General features: G+C 42.4%; 1 protein-coding gene across 1 annotated transcript in view; it reads left to right on the top strand.

Moving 5' to 3' along the window:
- SNRNP200 (small nuclear ribonucleoprotein U5 subunit 200) overlaps window positions 1-16,450 on the top strand; it is a 29,881-nt gene that overhangs the window by 1,453 nt on the left and 11,978 nt on the right. The window contains exons 2-30 of the mRNA XM_075272898.1: window positions 1,168-1,331; window positions 2,421-2,592; window positions 2,753-2,945; window positions 3,190-3,245; window positions 3,335-3,433; window positions 3,669-3,821; window positions 4,264-4,363; window positions 5,143-5,279; window positions 5,625-5,708; window positions 5,806-5,979; window positions 6,090-6,227; window positions 6,307-6,462; window positions 6,568-6,738; window positions 6,954-7,147; window positions 7,301-7,424; window positions 7,533-7,682; window positions 7,770-7,880; window positions 7,974-8,105; window positions 8,215-8,403; window positions 8,951-9,148; window positions 9,668-9,820; window positions 9,918-9,998; window positions 10,093-10,176; window positions 10,318-10,424; window positions 10,504-10,622; window positions 11,635-11,789; window positions 12,206-12,395; window positions 12,728-12,901; window positions 13,844-14,004. Of these exons, the coding sequence (XP_075128999.1) occupies window positions 1,168-1,331; window positions 2,421-2,592; window positions 2,753-2,945; window positions 3,190-3,245; window positions 3,335-3,433; window positions 3,669-3,821; window positions 4,264-4,363; window positions 5,143-5,279; window positions 5,625-5,708; window positions 5,806-5,979; window positions 6,090-6,227; window positions 6,307-6,462; window positions 6,568-6,738; window positions 6,954-7,147; window positions 7,301-7,424; window positions 7,533-7,682; window positions 7,770-7,880; window positions 7,974-8,105; window positions 8,215-8,403; window positions 8,951-9,148; window positions 9,668-9,820; window positions 9,918-9,998; window positions 10,093-10,176; window positions 10,318-10,424; window positions 10,504-10,622; window positions 11,635-11,789; window positions 12,206-12,395; window positions 12,728-12,901; window positions 13,844-14,004 (4,119 nt within the window). The remainder of the gene's footprint in view (window positions 1-1,167; window positions 1,332-2,420; window positions 2,593-2,752; window positions 2,946-3,189; window positions 3,246-3,334; window positions 3,434-3,668; window positions 3,822-4,263; window positions 4,364-5,142; window positions 5,280-5,624; window positions 5,709-5,805; window positions 5,980-6,089; window positions 6,228-6,306; window positions 6,463-6,567; window positions 6,739-6,953; window positions 7,148-7,300; window positions 7,425-7,532; window positions 7,683-7,769; window positions 7,881-7,973; window positions 8,106-8,214; window positions 8,404-8,950; window positions 9,149-9,667; window positions 9,821-9,917; window positions 9,999-10,092; window positions 10,177-10,317; window positions 10,425-10,503; window positions 10,623-11,634; window positions 11,790-12,205; window positions 12,396-12,727; window positions 12,902-13,843; window positions 14,005-16,450) is intronic.

Below are 16,450 nucleotides of genomic sequence, written 5' to 3'. Positions count from 1 at the left end.
AGAGGCCGCATTGAGTATAATGTGTCCACAAATGGTCCGCAATTCAAAACCCTCAATTGCGGACTTAAACTATGGTCGTGTAAGACCAGCAATTTGCGGATCCACAACACAAATTTCACTCTAAAAACTCATTCCGCAGACGTCCGCAAAGTGCATCCGCAACGTTCCGTGTGTATCAGTATTATGCAGATCTGCAAAAAACAAAACAAATCACAATCACAAAATCACACATATTGACATCCACAGTTGCGGATACACACTTAACATGTGTTGTGTGTATCCGCAAAAATGCACGCGCCCATAGACTTCTATTGGGCGTGCCGTGCCGTAAAAGCACGGCCATTACGGACATGCGGTATACTGTCCGGAGCACGGTTGCGGTGCGCCACACCACGGACAAAAACTACTGTGGTGTAAGAGGCCTCATGGAAAACTATGGGACCGTAAATGGTCCGCAATTTTAAACCCGCAATTGCGGACCATTTGCGGTATAAAACTACAGTCGTGTAAGACCAGCCTTAGATATATGCTGCAGGTGTCTGCTAACCTATACATTATGATGTGGAAATACACCTGTTGCCATAGCGGTGTCGGTTTAGGTTCACATTTGTGCCAGAGTCTCCGTAGGGAACTTCCTTGCAGGTTTTACCAAAATCAGAGTATTTTTCTCTGCAAGTTTCAGTGTAAAAATGGCGGAAACCTGGCAAACCCCACTATAGTTTATAGGGTCCTTGGGTAACCACTGTTTTAGCAGGTGGACTCTCCGTTATTCAGATTCCCTGGCATATTTGAGCGACGGAGAGCCCAACACGACGGAGAGCCCAATTGTGATTAAATTCTTAAAACTTATCAAATGCCTTGGAAAAAAATCACCTGCCCATTCCCTCATCAATCCAGCACTATTTCTTTTATGTTCCTCGCAGACTGTTTTTGTGCATCACTAACCTAGTAAGTGCCCTATTGCTGGCATATTATGGAAAATAAGCCATGATGCCAGTAATACGGTATAAAGCATATAAAATATATAAAGCGTAAATGCAAACTATATTAATGACACAAATGATGACAGAAAATCAAAGTTTTTTTGAGAGCATCTGTATCAATGAGGTCTCTTGGTTTTTGTTTTGTTTTTTTGTTTTTTTTTTGACATTATTTTCTTTCTCCTAGAACTCTAACCTCGTACTTCAAGCAGATCGTTCCTTGATCGATAGAACCCGCCGAGATGAGCCCACTGGGGAGGTGCTGTCATTGGTGGGAAAACTGGAAGGGACCCGTATGGGAGACAAGGCTCAGAAAACCAAGCCGCAAATGCAGGAAGAGAGGAGAGCTAAGTGAGTAATGTGACCAAAGGCTTTTCATTTTGGTTTTATTTGGAATTTTTTTTTTCTACCATGTGTTTATGTTCAATACCAAGCCAGCCCTCTATTTAATGTGCAGAGTTGTGTTTGGTATTCAGTGAAGAGGCTGCAGCAATCACCCAAATACTATAGTCTCTTCAGACAGGTGATTGGTGGGGTCAGGGAGGATAATCATTGACTGATCTTAGTGGTGACCTTTCCTAAGGATAGGTCATTATTATTACTATCTTGGAAAATTTATTTAAAGGGGTTCTATCAGCAAAATTATGCTGATAGAGCCCACATATGCGTGAATAGCCTTTAAAAAGGCCATTCAGGCATTGCTAATGTTAGATTAAACTACCCCCCCCCCGTTTTAAAATAATACCCTAAAAAATGAATATGATAATCATACCGTATCGTGCACGCTGGGCGGGCATACACAGTCCGACGTCATCTTGAGCCACACCTACATCTTCTTTCAGCAATGTCCTCGGGTCCTGTCTTCCTCGTCTTCTTCTTCCGGCGTCATTGCTTGTAATCCCGCGCCGGCAAAGTAGCAGGGGAACTGAGCATGCTCCCCTGCTACTCCTCGGGTCCCGTCTTCCTCGTCTTCAATCCGGCGCAGTAGCAGGGGAACTGAGCATGCTCAGTTCCCCTGCTACTGCGCCCGCGGGGGATTAAAAGCAATGATGCCGGAAGAAGAACACGGGATCCGAGGACATCGCTGCAAGAAGAAAGAAGATGTAGGCGTGGCTAAAGATGACGTCGGACCGTGCATGCCCGCCCACCGTGCACGATACGGTATGATTATCATATTCTTTTTTAGGGTATTATTTTAAAACAGGGGTGTAGTTTAAGATAACATTAGCAAGGTCTGAATGGTCTTTTTAAAGGCTATTCACGCATATGTGGGGCTGTATCAGCATGATTTTGCTGATAGAGCCCCTTTAAAAGTCTTTTACATTTCTACAGTATTATCAGGTTGAAAGTTTCTGCTTCGTGTGGTTGGGGTTCAGAAAGCGCCATCAGCATGTATTATATTGTAATTCGCTTCAAATTGCTAAATGTTTTCTCTTGTAGGAGGAGAAAGAGAGATGAAGACAGACATGACATAAACAAGATGAAAGGTTTCACACTCTTGTCTGAAGGAATCGATGAAATGGTGGGGATTATATATAAGCCCAAAACCAAAGAAACTCGTGAGACCTATGAAGTCCTGCTCAGCTTCATACAGGCTGCTCTGGGAGATCAGGTACAGTTCGCTGTAATTTTCTATTTGTACATATTAGGTTCACATTGTTGCTTTTACTTGCTCTAAATTGTTTTTTTTTTAGGAAGTATTAGTTTTCAGTAACGATATATGAGTTGTGGAGGATCAGTCTCCTAATGTTTTATGTATTCCCTAATGTCAGCCTAGAGACATTTTGTGCGGTGCAGCTGATGAGGTGCTGGCGGTGATGAAAAATGACAAGCTGCGAGACAAGGAGCGAAGAAGAGAAATAGAGCAACTCCTGGGACAGACGGATGACACTCGCTACCATGTGCTGGTAAACTTGGGAAAGAAGATCACAGATTATGGCGGTGACAAGGAAATACAGAATATGGGTATGTATTAATAATTCCATTATAGGATTTATTGCTTATGTGAATGGACATATGCTATTAGGCTGCACTTTTTTGTCATGTGAAGCTAGGGACAGGACTGAGTTGCCTGCAGTTCATGGCACAATCTCAACATCATCATGACTTGCAGGAGGTTTTGGAGTGGTCTTAATTTCTTTCCTCTTTCAATGTACATACCTTAAGTGTACATGATATTTAGGAAGTTTTGTTTTCTGCTTTTTTTCAGATGATAACATAGATGAGACCTATGGAGTCAATGTGCAGTTTGAATCTGATGAAGAAGTAAGTGACCCCTACTGCCTATAGAATACATGGTATATCACTAACCTATGCTAGTCATCATTTATTTGAGAATGTTCCCTGTTCTGTAGGTGGGTGATGAAGATGTTTATGGTGAGGTGAGAGATGAAGCCTCTGATGACGATATGGATGGAGATGAAGCTGTTGTCCGAGGGACACTATCAGCAAATGTAAGAAGCCAAAAAAAAAAAACTTCTACAATTTTTTCTTTGTGGATGTGTGAAGATTTTTTTGCATCTTCTATACCTGCACATCTAAAATCTAATGGCTGTACCAGTCTGAGTTGGGCTATGGGGGCAAATGTCAAATTGGCGTAGTATATAGTTACAAAGCCGGCAGTTGTTAAGCCGGTGGCTATTGCACCATTGCATATTGATGACACCATGTATTCCTTTTCTCCCTCAGCTTGTGACATCTGGAGAGCTCATGAGTTCCAAGAAGAAGGATCTTCACCCTCGAGACATTGATGCTTTCTGGCTGCAGAGGCAGCTGAGCAGGTTTTATGATGATGCCATTGTCTCCCAAAAGAAAGCAGACGAGGTCCTAGAAATCTTAAAGGTATGAAACTACCTTGCCTAGTCATAAATGAGTCATTGTGTATACAGGTATTCTGATATACAGCACCGCCATCTTCAGATAAAGCCGCCCTTTTTGATCTAGCACTTTTGTATATCGGCGCCTTATAATAAATCACAGTCATTTAGTAAACTTTGGCCATCGCCTTAACTTCTGATGAAGCCATACGTTCCTCTGCACCAGAACAAATATATTTAGGGGTTGTTTCTTCTCAAACAAAGCAGCAGATGAGGGACACATTCATGTATTATGGTGTAAAAGGTAGTTATTGCACTAAAGCCATGTGTCATAAAATCCTTCCATGTGATGCCAGCGTGTTTCCTCTGTGTATAATGTAACTCTTAGTGTTGCCTTGTGCAGTTGTGAGGATTACAGTCATTTAGTAAGTTTGTAGTGAATATTTATGGTCCACCTCTGTCTTTAGACTGCAGGAGATGATCGAGAATGTGAAAACCAGCTGGTCCTGCTGCTAGGATTCAACACGTTTGATTTCATTAAAGTCCTGAGGGAGAATCGCATGATGAGTGAGTATTGCCTTGTGACTAGATGCCATCTTTTATATACTTTGTGGTGTAATGGAAATTTTACAATTACTGTTCAATTGACTACTATGAAGGAAGATGTTAAACGAAAAAGCTACTGAAAGATGCATATTTCTTTAAAAAATTTATTCAGTTTTATTCCTGTCAATAGGGTATTGATCTTTATCTTTAGTATTAGCCATAAGTAGGGGTCTTTACTCCCAGCACCCATACTGACAGGTCTGCAAGTGCTGCTTTCATTAAATGTAGGCACCATGCTGCACGTTTTGAAGTAGCTGTGTTTGGTATTGCAGCTCAGTCCCATTTCCTTAAATGTATCTAAGCAGCTTTACCAGGCACATTTGCTACAAAAGCTACAGTGCTGTGACATGTAAATCATGAAGAAGATACAGCGCTCCTTTAGTTATCAGTCTAGCAGTGCCAGGAGTTGTCTCCATCACTCTGATATTAAAGGCCTATCTTAAAAGTGTATTTCTTTTTAGAGTAATGGCATATTGCTAGTGTGTGTCTACACTTTATTCAGTGGGAGTCCAACAGAATGCAAAGATTTCATGCTGGATCTTCTTCAAGTCTATATACTTGCACAGTCGCACTCTGAACCAACTGGCTGTGTAGGAATGCTCAATATAAACCTCCTGGAAAGCCCGTCATAGTGATACTAAAGTATAACATAGATCTGGTCACTGTTAAGCCTTTTACATGTTTTCATGAACATCATAAACACTACAATGTTTGTTTTTTCTTCTTTCTACTTCCCTCAGTTTTGTATTGTACACTATTGGCCAGTGCTCAGAGTGAAGCCGAAAAAGAGAGAATTATGAATAAAATGGAGTCAGACTCTGAATTATCCAAATATTTGTACCAGTTACAAGAAACCGAAAAGGAGGATCTGATTCGGGTGAGTGATAACTCATGGAGAACTTGCACGCGCTCCCTGTCCACTGCTGTAACTTCCAGCGTCTGGGGGCTGCCAGAATAGCAGATCTGTGCAGGGTCCAGGTGTCTGTTCCTTACAGAGCACATACTGATGACCTACCCTATAGTCTGACAACCCCTTTAGGCAGACATGCCTTATTGTCTGAATCATTACATAGAAGGAAGATGCAATAAAGTGTGTTTGGGGGGGATAAAATTCTGGTAAAACTACATGGCCATAAGGCTCCATCGCTATTGTCACTGTGGTCTGGTTTTGACAATGTTATGTTAGCTGCTGTTACTTAGTCTATATATACTTTGTATTTAGGAGGAGCGTACACGTAGGGAGAGGGTGAGACAGTCTCGTGTGGATACAGATTTGGAAAGCATGGAGATGGAGCAAGGTGGAGAGGTAAGTTAGTGTCATTAAGAAGAACAAAAGCTTGCAGTAAATTGAAGCACAATTATTTATTTTTGCTGTGAAATCTTACACATGCCTTCTCTCACAGTCTTTCACTCCACGCCAAGTCTTGGACCTTGAGGACTTGGTATTTGCACAAGGTAGTCACTTCATGGCCAACAAACGTTGCCAGCTTCCCGATGGCTCTTTCAGGCGGCAAAGAAAAGGTTATGAGGAAGTTCATGTGCCTGCACTAAAACCAAAACCCTTTGCAGCTGATGAGGTAAATGGAAAGTGATTGACTGTTTTAATATCTTTTTGATTGGGAAGGAGCAGTTCATCATGTGTGTTTATTTACTTTATTTTATTTTTATTTTTTTTTTCTTATCCTAGCAACTTGTGCCCATTGAGAAACTTCCCAAATATGCCCAGGCTGGATTTGATGGGTTTAAGACATTAAACAGGATACAGAGCAAACTCTTTAAGGCTGCACTGGAAACCGATGAGAATCTTCTGCTTTGTGCCCCCACCGTGAGTGTTTTATGTATAGGGGTAGTAGTGCTCAAATGTGTCAATGGGGACCGTTTTTGACTCATCTGTTTGTGTCTAGGGTGCTGGCAAGACAAACGTAGCGCTCATGTGCATGTTGAGGGAGATTGGGAAGCATATCAACGTGGATGGCACTATCAATGTTGACAACTTCAAAATCATTTACATTGCTCCCATGCGATCTTTGGTACAAGAAATGGTGGGCAGTTTTAGCAAGGTAAGAAATAAACCAGTGACATTCTGTATACAATCTTAGTTTTTTTTAAACTGAATTGTACTTTGGGTTAGCGTTTGTTCCTCACGCTTATTCTCGTCTTTTCAGAGATTATCTACATATGGTATCACTGTGGCAGAGTTGACAGGAGATCACCAACTGTGCAAAGAGGAGATCAATGCCACCCAGATTATTGTCTGCACCCCAGAGAAGTGGGATATCATCACCCGTAAAGGAGGCGAGAGGACTTACACTCAGCTTGTCCGTCTGATTATTCTGGTCAGTGTCTACACATTTATCAACTGTCTGATACATTCATATTCCTCCAAATGTTGATATAGTTTTTTGAGCTAAAGCCAAAGGGATTGTGTTTAGGCAAAGGATATAAAGGAGGAACTGTCTGTTACATTCACTTTTACCTTTGGCTCCAAAAACTGAATATATTTGTAGTCCATGGGCTGTACAAGACTCCTAACATTGCCTTTGTTTTCCAGGATGAAGTCCACCTCCTACATGATGACAGAGGTCCTGTGTTGGAATCATTGGTGGCTCGAGCCATCCGTAACATAGAGATGACTCAAGAAGATGTGAGGTTGGTGGGCCTCAGTGCCACACTGCCCAACTATGAAGATGTAGCGACTTTTCTTCGTGTTGATCCTGCCAAAGGACTCTTCTATTTTGACAACAGGTAATTTATCCTATACCTTGAGTAAGGGACCATTCTGACATCTTAGTTCAATGCAGTCCACAAACCCATTGAACTGATTTGTGCGTCACAATTTTTTTTCCACATGGACCATTATTCTCAATGAATCAATAATCCTGCCTGTTTTTTTGACAGTTTCCGCCCAGTACCTCTGGAACAAACATATGTCGGCATCACAGAGAAGAAAGCTATCAAACGTTTCCAGATTATGAATGAGATTGTTTATGAGAAGATTATGGAGCATGCTGGGAAAAACCAGGTGTGTATGCAGGCAATAGTAGAGACCATCCCTTCAGTGATTTATTTCCAGCCAGCTGCATAATGCTCTCTCTATACATGCTGAAACTCTGCTCACTTTTCCTCTTAGGTACTGGTTTTTGTCCATTCCCGAAAAGAAACTGGTAAGACCTCCCGCGCCATCAGAGATATGTGCCTGGAGAAGGATACATTAGGTCTGTTCCTCCGTGAGGGTTCTGCATCCACTGAGGTGCTGCGTACAGAGGCTGAACAATGCAAGGTGACTTATTTTACTTTGTAGATTTTTTTTTTTTACTACTTTCTACTTTTGTCATTTCAATACTAACTTCTATTTTGTTTTCTGTAGAACCTGGAATTGAAGGATCTCCTGCCGTATGGATTTGCTATTCATCATGCGGGTATGAGTCGTGTGGACAGGACTCTAGTGGAAGATCTGTTTGCTGATAAACACATTCAGGTAAGTAATAGCAAGAGCACAATAATCCTTTGCAGAAGCACCACATATATTATGCTATAATTCACTGGTACTAACTGCTATTTTTGGCTACAGGTTTTGGTCTCCACAGCCACGCTGGCCTGGGGTGTGAATCTTCCAGCTCACACAGTCATCATTAAAGGGACTCAGGTTTATAGCCCAGAAAAAGGCAGATGGACTGAGCTGGGAGCCCTGGATATCTTGCAAGTCAGTATCATTGGATGACAATTACTTTCCGTTTCTTACAAATAATCATAGTCTTTGTTCAACCTGATTATATGACCATTTAAATCCTGTACGTTTTTTTTCCCATTAGATGCTTGGTAGAGCCGGTCGTCCTCAGTATGACACTAAAGGTGAAGGTATCCTCATTACGTCACACGGAGAACTGCAATATTATCTGTCACTCCTCAATCAGCAGCTTCCCATCGAGAGTCAGATGGTGGCCAAACTCCCAGACATGCTGAATGCAGAGGTGGTCCTCGGAAATGTACAGAATGCCAAGGTAAATTTCATAGCTTTCTGCAGACTACTCATGTGGATCATGAGACAGTACTATACGAGGAGAAAAATGTGTCCAGTTGTTTGGGCTCTGAGACCAATATGTTGACCAGTCTACAGATTATGTTAATGTTGAATAACCTCAGTCTCACAGGTAGCCCGTATGGAGAAACTCTCCCACTTTGAACTTCACACTCACCAGAAGTTCAGCTCTATGTGGGCGCCATGGTATACCTTCTCAAAGAACCCAACCTGGGCACACTTGTGGGAACCCTCTGGTTAATTAAAATATTTTACTTTTTGAGACCCTTTGACTCTTACCTCTAGCACTCGTTGTCTTTCCCTTCCCATTCACACGTTTCATTTCCCGTTGCGTCTTTCATTGCTCAGTTTGCAGTTATTTACAAGCACTCTTGAAGGTTTTATCTGTGTCTGTACCGCCACACTTATATATATGTTTATTGTTGTCATATTAAAAATTCAATTAAACATTTACAAAAAAAAAAAGTATGAATAACCTTTGCAATGATGTTGTTGATCTTTATTTTTAGGATGCTGTGAACTGGCTGGGCTACACCTACCTTTATATACGTATGCTTCGCTCACCAAATCTTTATGGAATATCCCACGACGATGTCAAATCTGATCCCTTACTGGAGCAAAGACGTTTGGATTTGATCCACACAGCAGCTCTTATGTTGGACAAGAACAATTTAGTCAAATATGACAAGAAGACTGGTAATTTCCAGGTAAGAAAAATGCTGTGATTTGTGCTGACAACAATAGTAATAAATCAGTTGCCTTCTTTGCTGTTCAGAGATGACCTCCATAGTGACGAGCTCATCACCCCCGTTCCTTTTTTTGGCAAATAAGTGGTCTTCACTAGAGATGAGCAAATATACTCGATCGTATACATAGCTCCCGGTGGGAGGGGCAGTAAAAATTCAATGCCCCGGAAGTGTTTTTGCATCGGGAGCTATGTAGTCGAGGTATTCGAGTATATTCGCTCATCTCTAGTCTTCACAGGTAGTCTGGCCAGGCTATCGCTTTCCCTGCAGAAGCCCCTGCAAGGAAAATGTAATATTACGTGGCTGCCAGTCAGATAAATATCAGGCGGCTCATCTCTGGAAGCAAAGCTGTGGAGGATTCCCCTCTATGACGTCCATATGCCCTCATAGGACAAATGGGCAGGTTTTGTCTTCAAAAGGCAATACCCTTTTAAAATACATTATCCATTCACAGTTTTTATTGGCCGTTTTGTTTTTTAGGTCACCGAATTGGGTCGTATTGCGAGCCACTACTACATTACCAATGAATCCATGCAGACTTACAACCAGCTTCTAAAACCAACTCTTAGTGAGATTGAACTGTTCCGTGTGTTCTCTTTGTCCTCCGAGTTCAAGAACATCACTGTCAGAGAGGTGAGTGGTGAACAGTGGACTTATAGGGTTCTAATGAACAGGAGAGATGTTGTGTCCTCGTATATTTACTGATTTTGATATGTGGTTTGTCTTTCAGGAAGAGAAACTGGAATTGCAAAAGCTCTTGGAAAGAGTACCAATTCCTGTGAAAGAGAGTATAGAGGAGCCAAGTGCAAAAGTGAGACGTCTACCATGATTTCTTGTTTGACATGATAGCAATGCGTTATCTCTTTATGGCAGTAAATAATGGTTTCGCTTTTCTTGTCATATAGATTAATGTCCTTCTCCAAGCCTACATCTCACAGCTGAAACTGGAAGGATTTGCTCTGATGGCAGACATGGTATACGTCACACAGGTACGATGATATGTATTTCATACTTGGTCCGTACAAACAATAAGTTGCAGACCTAGTTAGTGCTAAATATACCCGTTATATGGTCTCCTGCCCAGTTGTTCAGCGACTCTCCCACCCTGAATAATTATTTTTTTCTCCTAGTCTGCCGGGCGTCTTATGCGAGCGATATTTGAAATAGTTCTGAACCGAGGATGGGCACAGCTTACTGACAAGACGCTGAACCTGTGCAAGATGATAGATAAGAGGATGTAAGTCACGCTTTGGGTGGTTTACTTTCTTGTTGCCAACCTCACAGTTAGAGCACTAAACCCTCGCCTCCATTTTCAGGTGGCAGTCCATGTGTCCTCTTCGTCAATTCCGGAAGCTCCCAGAGGAAGTGGTTAAGAAGATTGAAAAGAAGAACTTTCCATTTGAACGTCTGTATGACCTGAATCATAATGAAATAGGTGAGAACATTTTGTATGTACAGATGTTGTCTTAAAGAAGCTGAACATGACTTTAGGTTAGGTCATTAAAGAGGACCTTTAGCGCACTGTCGGCTTTCTAGCGGTATATAAAATCGCATGTGCCCCAGGTGAAGAAAGGTCCTCTTTAATAAGAGGTCTGACACAGGATTCCCCCAAACAGTTCTTTGAAGGGGCTGTGACATTAGTGAAAGTGTTGTGACCCATTCACTACTTATTTCATGGTGCACATGTAAATGTCTTGTCCCATGGAAGTGACTGGAACTAGTCTGTAACTACATCATGTTGCCACTATGATACAAATGGTATGCAATTTGGGGTGGTCACAGCACTCACATGAACACAGCGGCCTCTTCAGCCACCTTACGGAGCAGAGCTCTCGGGTATGAGATTACCATTGAACTGAACACCCTTCAGCAATGAAGCCCAGGTCCAGCTGCTAAACCCCCCAGCAATATTATCTGTGCAGTGGCAGCCATGTATTTGTAGATATGCAGGATTAAATGCTGCCAATTCAGATGAAAATGGTTGAGTCTTTTATGTTTTTTTTCCCTCCTAATTTGGTTGGAAAAGGGGCTCCCAGACAGGGAATCTGTATTATGTGATGTCATGTTGTCTTTCTGATAAAGGAAGGATTTGATGGGATCAGCATAATAATGGCCTATTCTAATCATTAACTATTAATATTCTAATCCCAAAAGTTGGCTCAGTGGGATCTGTCTCTCAGCACCCCCCACCAGTGAGTTGTTAAAAGGAACCTCTGCACAGAACAGTTACCTCTTCATTTTTTCCTGCATTAGTAGATCTACCACTTTGTGGTTTGCTCAGTAGCGGCTGTGCACGCTGTTGCCATTTGTTCCATTCATTAGTCAGTATTCTGATCCTCTTTCGTTTTGTACATTTTGTATAATTTGATATAGCTTCTTGTTAACACCTATTGTAAATTGTGCACGTTTTACAGTTTTTACCACTTTAAGTATTCTTGCTTCCACAGGTGAACTGATACGTATGCCGAAGATGGGGAAAACCATCCATAAATACGTGCACTTATTCCCAAAGCTCGACCTGTCCGTGCACTTACAACCAATCACTCGTTCAACGTTAAAAGTGGAGCTGACCATAACGCCCGACTTCCAGTGGGATGAGAAGGTGAGCTTCATAGATCTGACAGGTTTCTAGCTTCTCATTATATAGTCTTATATGTGCATGCAACAAGTAGCATCTGGGCAGCATGGTGGCTCAGTCGTTAGCACTGCAGCCTTGCAGCGCTGAAGTCCTGGGTTGAAATCCAGCCAGAAACAACATCTGCAAGGAGTTTATATGTTCTCCCCGTGTTTGCGTGGATTTCCTCCCATTCTACAAAGACATACTGATAGGGAAATATGTACATTGTGATCCCTATATGGGGCTCACAATCTGCATTAAAACCAACAAAAAGAACCAAAAAGCATTGCACACTTACCTGGTCAGTATTGTTGCAGTCAAAACTGGGCAGAAGTCAGTCCTGTTCTATTTCTACCTGTGAGTACTTGTTTCTTGTCTTGATGTATACTCTTTATCATCAGGTCCATGGTTCCTCTGAAGCTTTTTGGATATTAGTAGAAGATGTGGACAGTGAAGTGATTTTGCATCATGAATATTTCCTACTTAAAGCCAAATACGCCCAGGATGAGCATCTTGTCACTTTCTTTGTTCCGGTGTTCGAGCCCCTGCCTCCACAGTACTTCATCAGGGTTGTGTCAGACCGCTGGCTTTGTAAGTCACCTTACAAGAGGACCTCTCTGTTCTCCTGTCATGTTTTAGTGATATCTATTCCTCATGGAAAAAAAAAATGTTCTAGAATAGTTTTTCTTAAAACTCTTGTTCTGTTCCTCTTAAAAGTGTCTATAATTTGACTGTTGAGTGTTACCCTTCCCCAATATCATGTGCTTGTTACTATCTTATGCTGTTACCTGACCTTGGAGGAATACATCTTGTTGTCAAAGTGCTGCTGTTTGCCCGCATTGCAATCGTCGCCTGTGAAACACATTTATTGTTCACTAGTGAATTTCTTTTGGATTAATAATCTTTTGGTCTTCTGTTTGCAGCCTGTGAAACGCAGCTCCCTGTCTCTTTCCGCCACCTGATCCTCCCAGAGAAATACCCACCACCCACAGAACTTCTGGATTTGCAGCCTCTGCCTGTTTCAGCCTTGCGGAATAGTGCTTTTGAGAGTCTTTACCAAGACAAGTTTCCTTTCTTTAATCCTATTCAGACCCAAGGTGAGTTTAATGTGATGCAACCTCAATGAGACCTGAATTGTTCACTAGTGAACTTGTTCTGTAATGGAAATATTTAGCTCTAACCCTCAGCGGTCTTTATAAGTAAAGTAAACTCTGTTCATAGCTTATTACAAATTATGCTGGGTTCACACCTGCGTTCGGCAGTCCATTCTGAGCTTTCCGTCTTCTGCATGCAGAAGATTGAAACCTGTCAGACCAGGTCCGGCTGTGAGCGGCGGTGAGCGATTTAAGCTCTCCGCCGCAAAACCGTTCTTTTTAAATTGGACACAGAGTACTGTATGTCCGACTCTGTGTCCGTTTTGAAAAAAACAGTTTCGCGGCGGAGAGCATCAAACGCTCACCGCCGCTCACGGCCGGACATCTTTCAAACCCATTCAAATGAATGGGTATGAAAGAGTCCTGCATGTTTCCGTCTCCTGCCTCTGTTTTGTGCAGGAAACGGAAACCTGTATGAACGGAGACCGGGCGCAGATGTGAACGAGCCCTCAAAAGTGTATTCTCGTTCTGACAAACGTGGGATTACGAAGCTGCTTCTCCCGACTGCAAGGTCTGGAGTTATGCTACATTCACATCTACACTAGAAAATATACTCTGGCCCGGACCAGAAGAATGGAAAATCAGACTGTGGAAATAGAACACAAAAGGATCATTAACTATGAGGTGGATTGTGGCTCCCAATATAGGATGCCAGAGAGGCCCACGCTGTGGGCACATGACAGGACTAGAGCCTGTACTGGCCAACTGCAATTTCAGAAAACTATAGAGAGTTTCAGAAAATATTTGGTCCCATTTTTTTTTATTTTGTTTTTGTGTAGTATGTGATGGTGGGGCTGTTAAAGGATTATCGTATAGAGACCCCCACTTGTGCTGATAATAGTGGATAAGCTTCTTTTAAATATCCATCCCCTTCTTTTGTCCCAGTGTTCAATACTGTGTATAACAGCGACGACAATGTTTTCGTGGGAGCTCCCACCGGCAGCGGGAAGACGATCTGTGCAGAGTTTGCCATTCTCCGTATGCTGCTGCAGAACTCAGAAGGACGTTGTGTCTACATCACTCCAATGGAGGCTTTAGCTGAACAGGTAATATCTCCAAGCTTATAGTCTGATATCACTTACTGTTCATCCATTTGCTTCACAGTGCTTCTGCCATATGAAGGCTGTGCTATAAACCTCTACTGCTCACGTTTACAACAGAACGACCACTAAGTGTTCCCACTGCACGACGCTTAACCCATGTCCAGCAAAATAGTTTCCTCAACATGTTACAGTCTATTTGCTGAATTGGTTGAGGTGATGCAGTACCCGGAAAGACCAGCCTGTACCAGCTTTTCATGGGATCACGATATCAGACTCTGCTGCGACCCGAGCTGGGCGGATTTGTAGAAATTGCCAAGCAGGCTCTCTTACAATGTTTCTATAACTCCCATAAATGTTAAAGGGACTTAAAGGTTGCACAATGGGCTTCACTGTTTTATAACCTGAGAGCTTGCTGAGCCACTGTTTCCTTGTCTCTTGTTTACTTCTGTGGGAGTTACAGAAAACCTTGCATTACAGCCTGTTACCATGTTTTTGGCCATCTCAGGCTGCCGTAGAGATGGGTACTCTGATCTTGAAAAGGGCTGTTATAAATGTCATATCTCCAGTGTGTGCCAATACTTGATCCTTGTAAGACTGCTATCCATCCTGAGAAGTAGGGCTGCAGCACCGGCTGGTGTTCTGCCCCTTTATACGGCTTCATGCATATGACTGTGCCAGTAAAAATGGAATGGGTGACACATGAGTTGGTATGTGTGTGCCATCTTTGTTTTTCAATGACCGTTATAGGATCCTACTCCATATATTGTGACACTTCTACGGCCTGGATGCACATCCCTAAAAGCTACAGAGATTTATATGGCGCCATAGAAATGAATAGATCTGTATAGCATTTGCAGTAAGCTACGTTTGTGTGCATGAAACCTTAGTTTTGGCATATTGTGGCTTCCCAGCAGTGCAGGAAACTCCAGTTGATTCCATTTATTTGATTGAGAGTATATTGCAGTTTCCTATACATGGGGGCTGGGGTAACATGATTTCTAAGTGACTAAGCATCGACTTGGCTAGGGGGATCTAATGGGAATGTCTCCCAGCTCCTAGGTGCCATGCAGACGGCCATACCATGACTAGTGTAGTGCAATATATCACTAGGTCTTAATACAGCAACTGCTTATTCTCTTGTATTCATGTGCATCGACGTTACGGTAAGTTAAGTTGTGTTCCTACTTGTGTTTGTGCAGTTTTTCTGAGTACTTTGTGTAATTGAATGTTATCTCTGAAACTTTTCCATCCTCCCACTTCAGTTCCCAGCATAAATTTGCCTCCCGTGAGCATGTAAGCACCGCAGAGGTTTTATTCTACCTGTTCTCCCCTCTCCTCCCTTGCAGACGTTTTCTGATGTTCCTGAGAGCATTAAAGATTGTACTTTTGTCTCTTCCAGTAATTAGAGTGTTTGTGTCTTTTTGGTGTTTCAGTTCTCCGGTGAAAGCTGTACACACTTAATATGTCCTCCGCCCACACACACTCCGATCACTGCATTATCCCATTACTCCTTTTTGTGCATTCATTAGTTGGATCTGTCAGCTGTTAGATATGATTCATTTATGGAAATCTATGCTAATAACCCATCTCTTCACTTCTCACAAACAGACTTTCAGCTCATGCATATGTCAGGATTTGTTAGACCGATGAATATATAGACCCGGGCCCCAGAGACTAGCGTCTAAGTGTTCAGTAAATTCGTAAAACGTAGTGGCCGGTGGTGATGTATATAGAGAGTCATCTGTGTATAATTTTCCTCACTTTTGTGGTCCTTTTGTTTTTTTTGGTCTCTTGAGTATTCGCTCCTGTCTCATGTGCTGATGACTGACAGGCGCCGGTTACACAAGGGTATATCATGCCGAGAAATAATTCTACAAGCAAGCCGTTTTTCTCGCATTGTAAAATAGCTTGAAGGGATTTAATGGCTGTTTTCTCAATCTATAGCTGCTCCCATTCCAACACTGGACCCCCCTACTGGTCTCTACTCCAAAGTCCATCTTAACACACAAGAAATGACTGCTCAGTCCATCACTCAGAAGCGCCGTCACTGCTGAATGCTCATCTTGTGTTAACACCGTTAGCATACTTAGGGCTAGTTCACACGGGGCAAAATGGTCAGGATTTTGATGCGGAGTCTGCGTCAAAATCGTACCGCCTCCCATTGAAATCAATGGTAGCCGGTCATTTCCTTTTTCCGTGAGTAGTTTGTTCCCGCTCAAGGAAGAAAGAATTGAGCCGCCCTTTCTTCAGGTGGATTCCGCAGCGGACTCAGCCGCAGCGTCCGCCTCGCGACACCACCCTCCGGACTAGACCCATTCATTTGGGCCTAATCTGGAGCGGAAAGCCGCAACAGAATATGTTCACGTGAAACCCTATGTGAACTAGCCCTTAAAGGGATTCTACCATTAAAACTTTTTTTTTTTTTTTTTGTGGATAAGACGGAGTAGCC

This window comes from Leptodactylus fuscus, chromosome 5, assembly GCF_031893055.1.
Source record: "Leptodactylus fuscus isolate aLepFus1 chromosome 5, aLepFus1.hap2, whole genome shotgun sequence".
In the NCBI taxonomy this organism is placed as follows: Eukaryota; Metazoa; Chordata; class Amphibia; order Anura; family Leptodactylidae; genus Leptodactylus; species Leptodactylus fuscus.
Note: the sequence above shows the minus strand (reverse complement) of the source record. Positions and strands in the feature narration are given on the sequence as shown.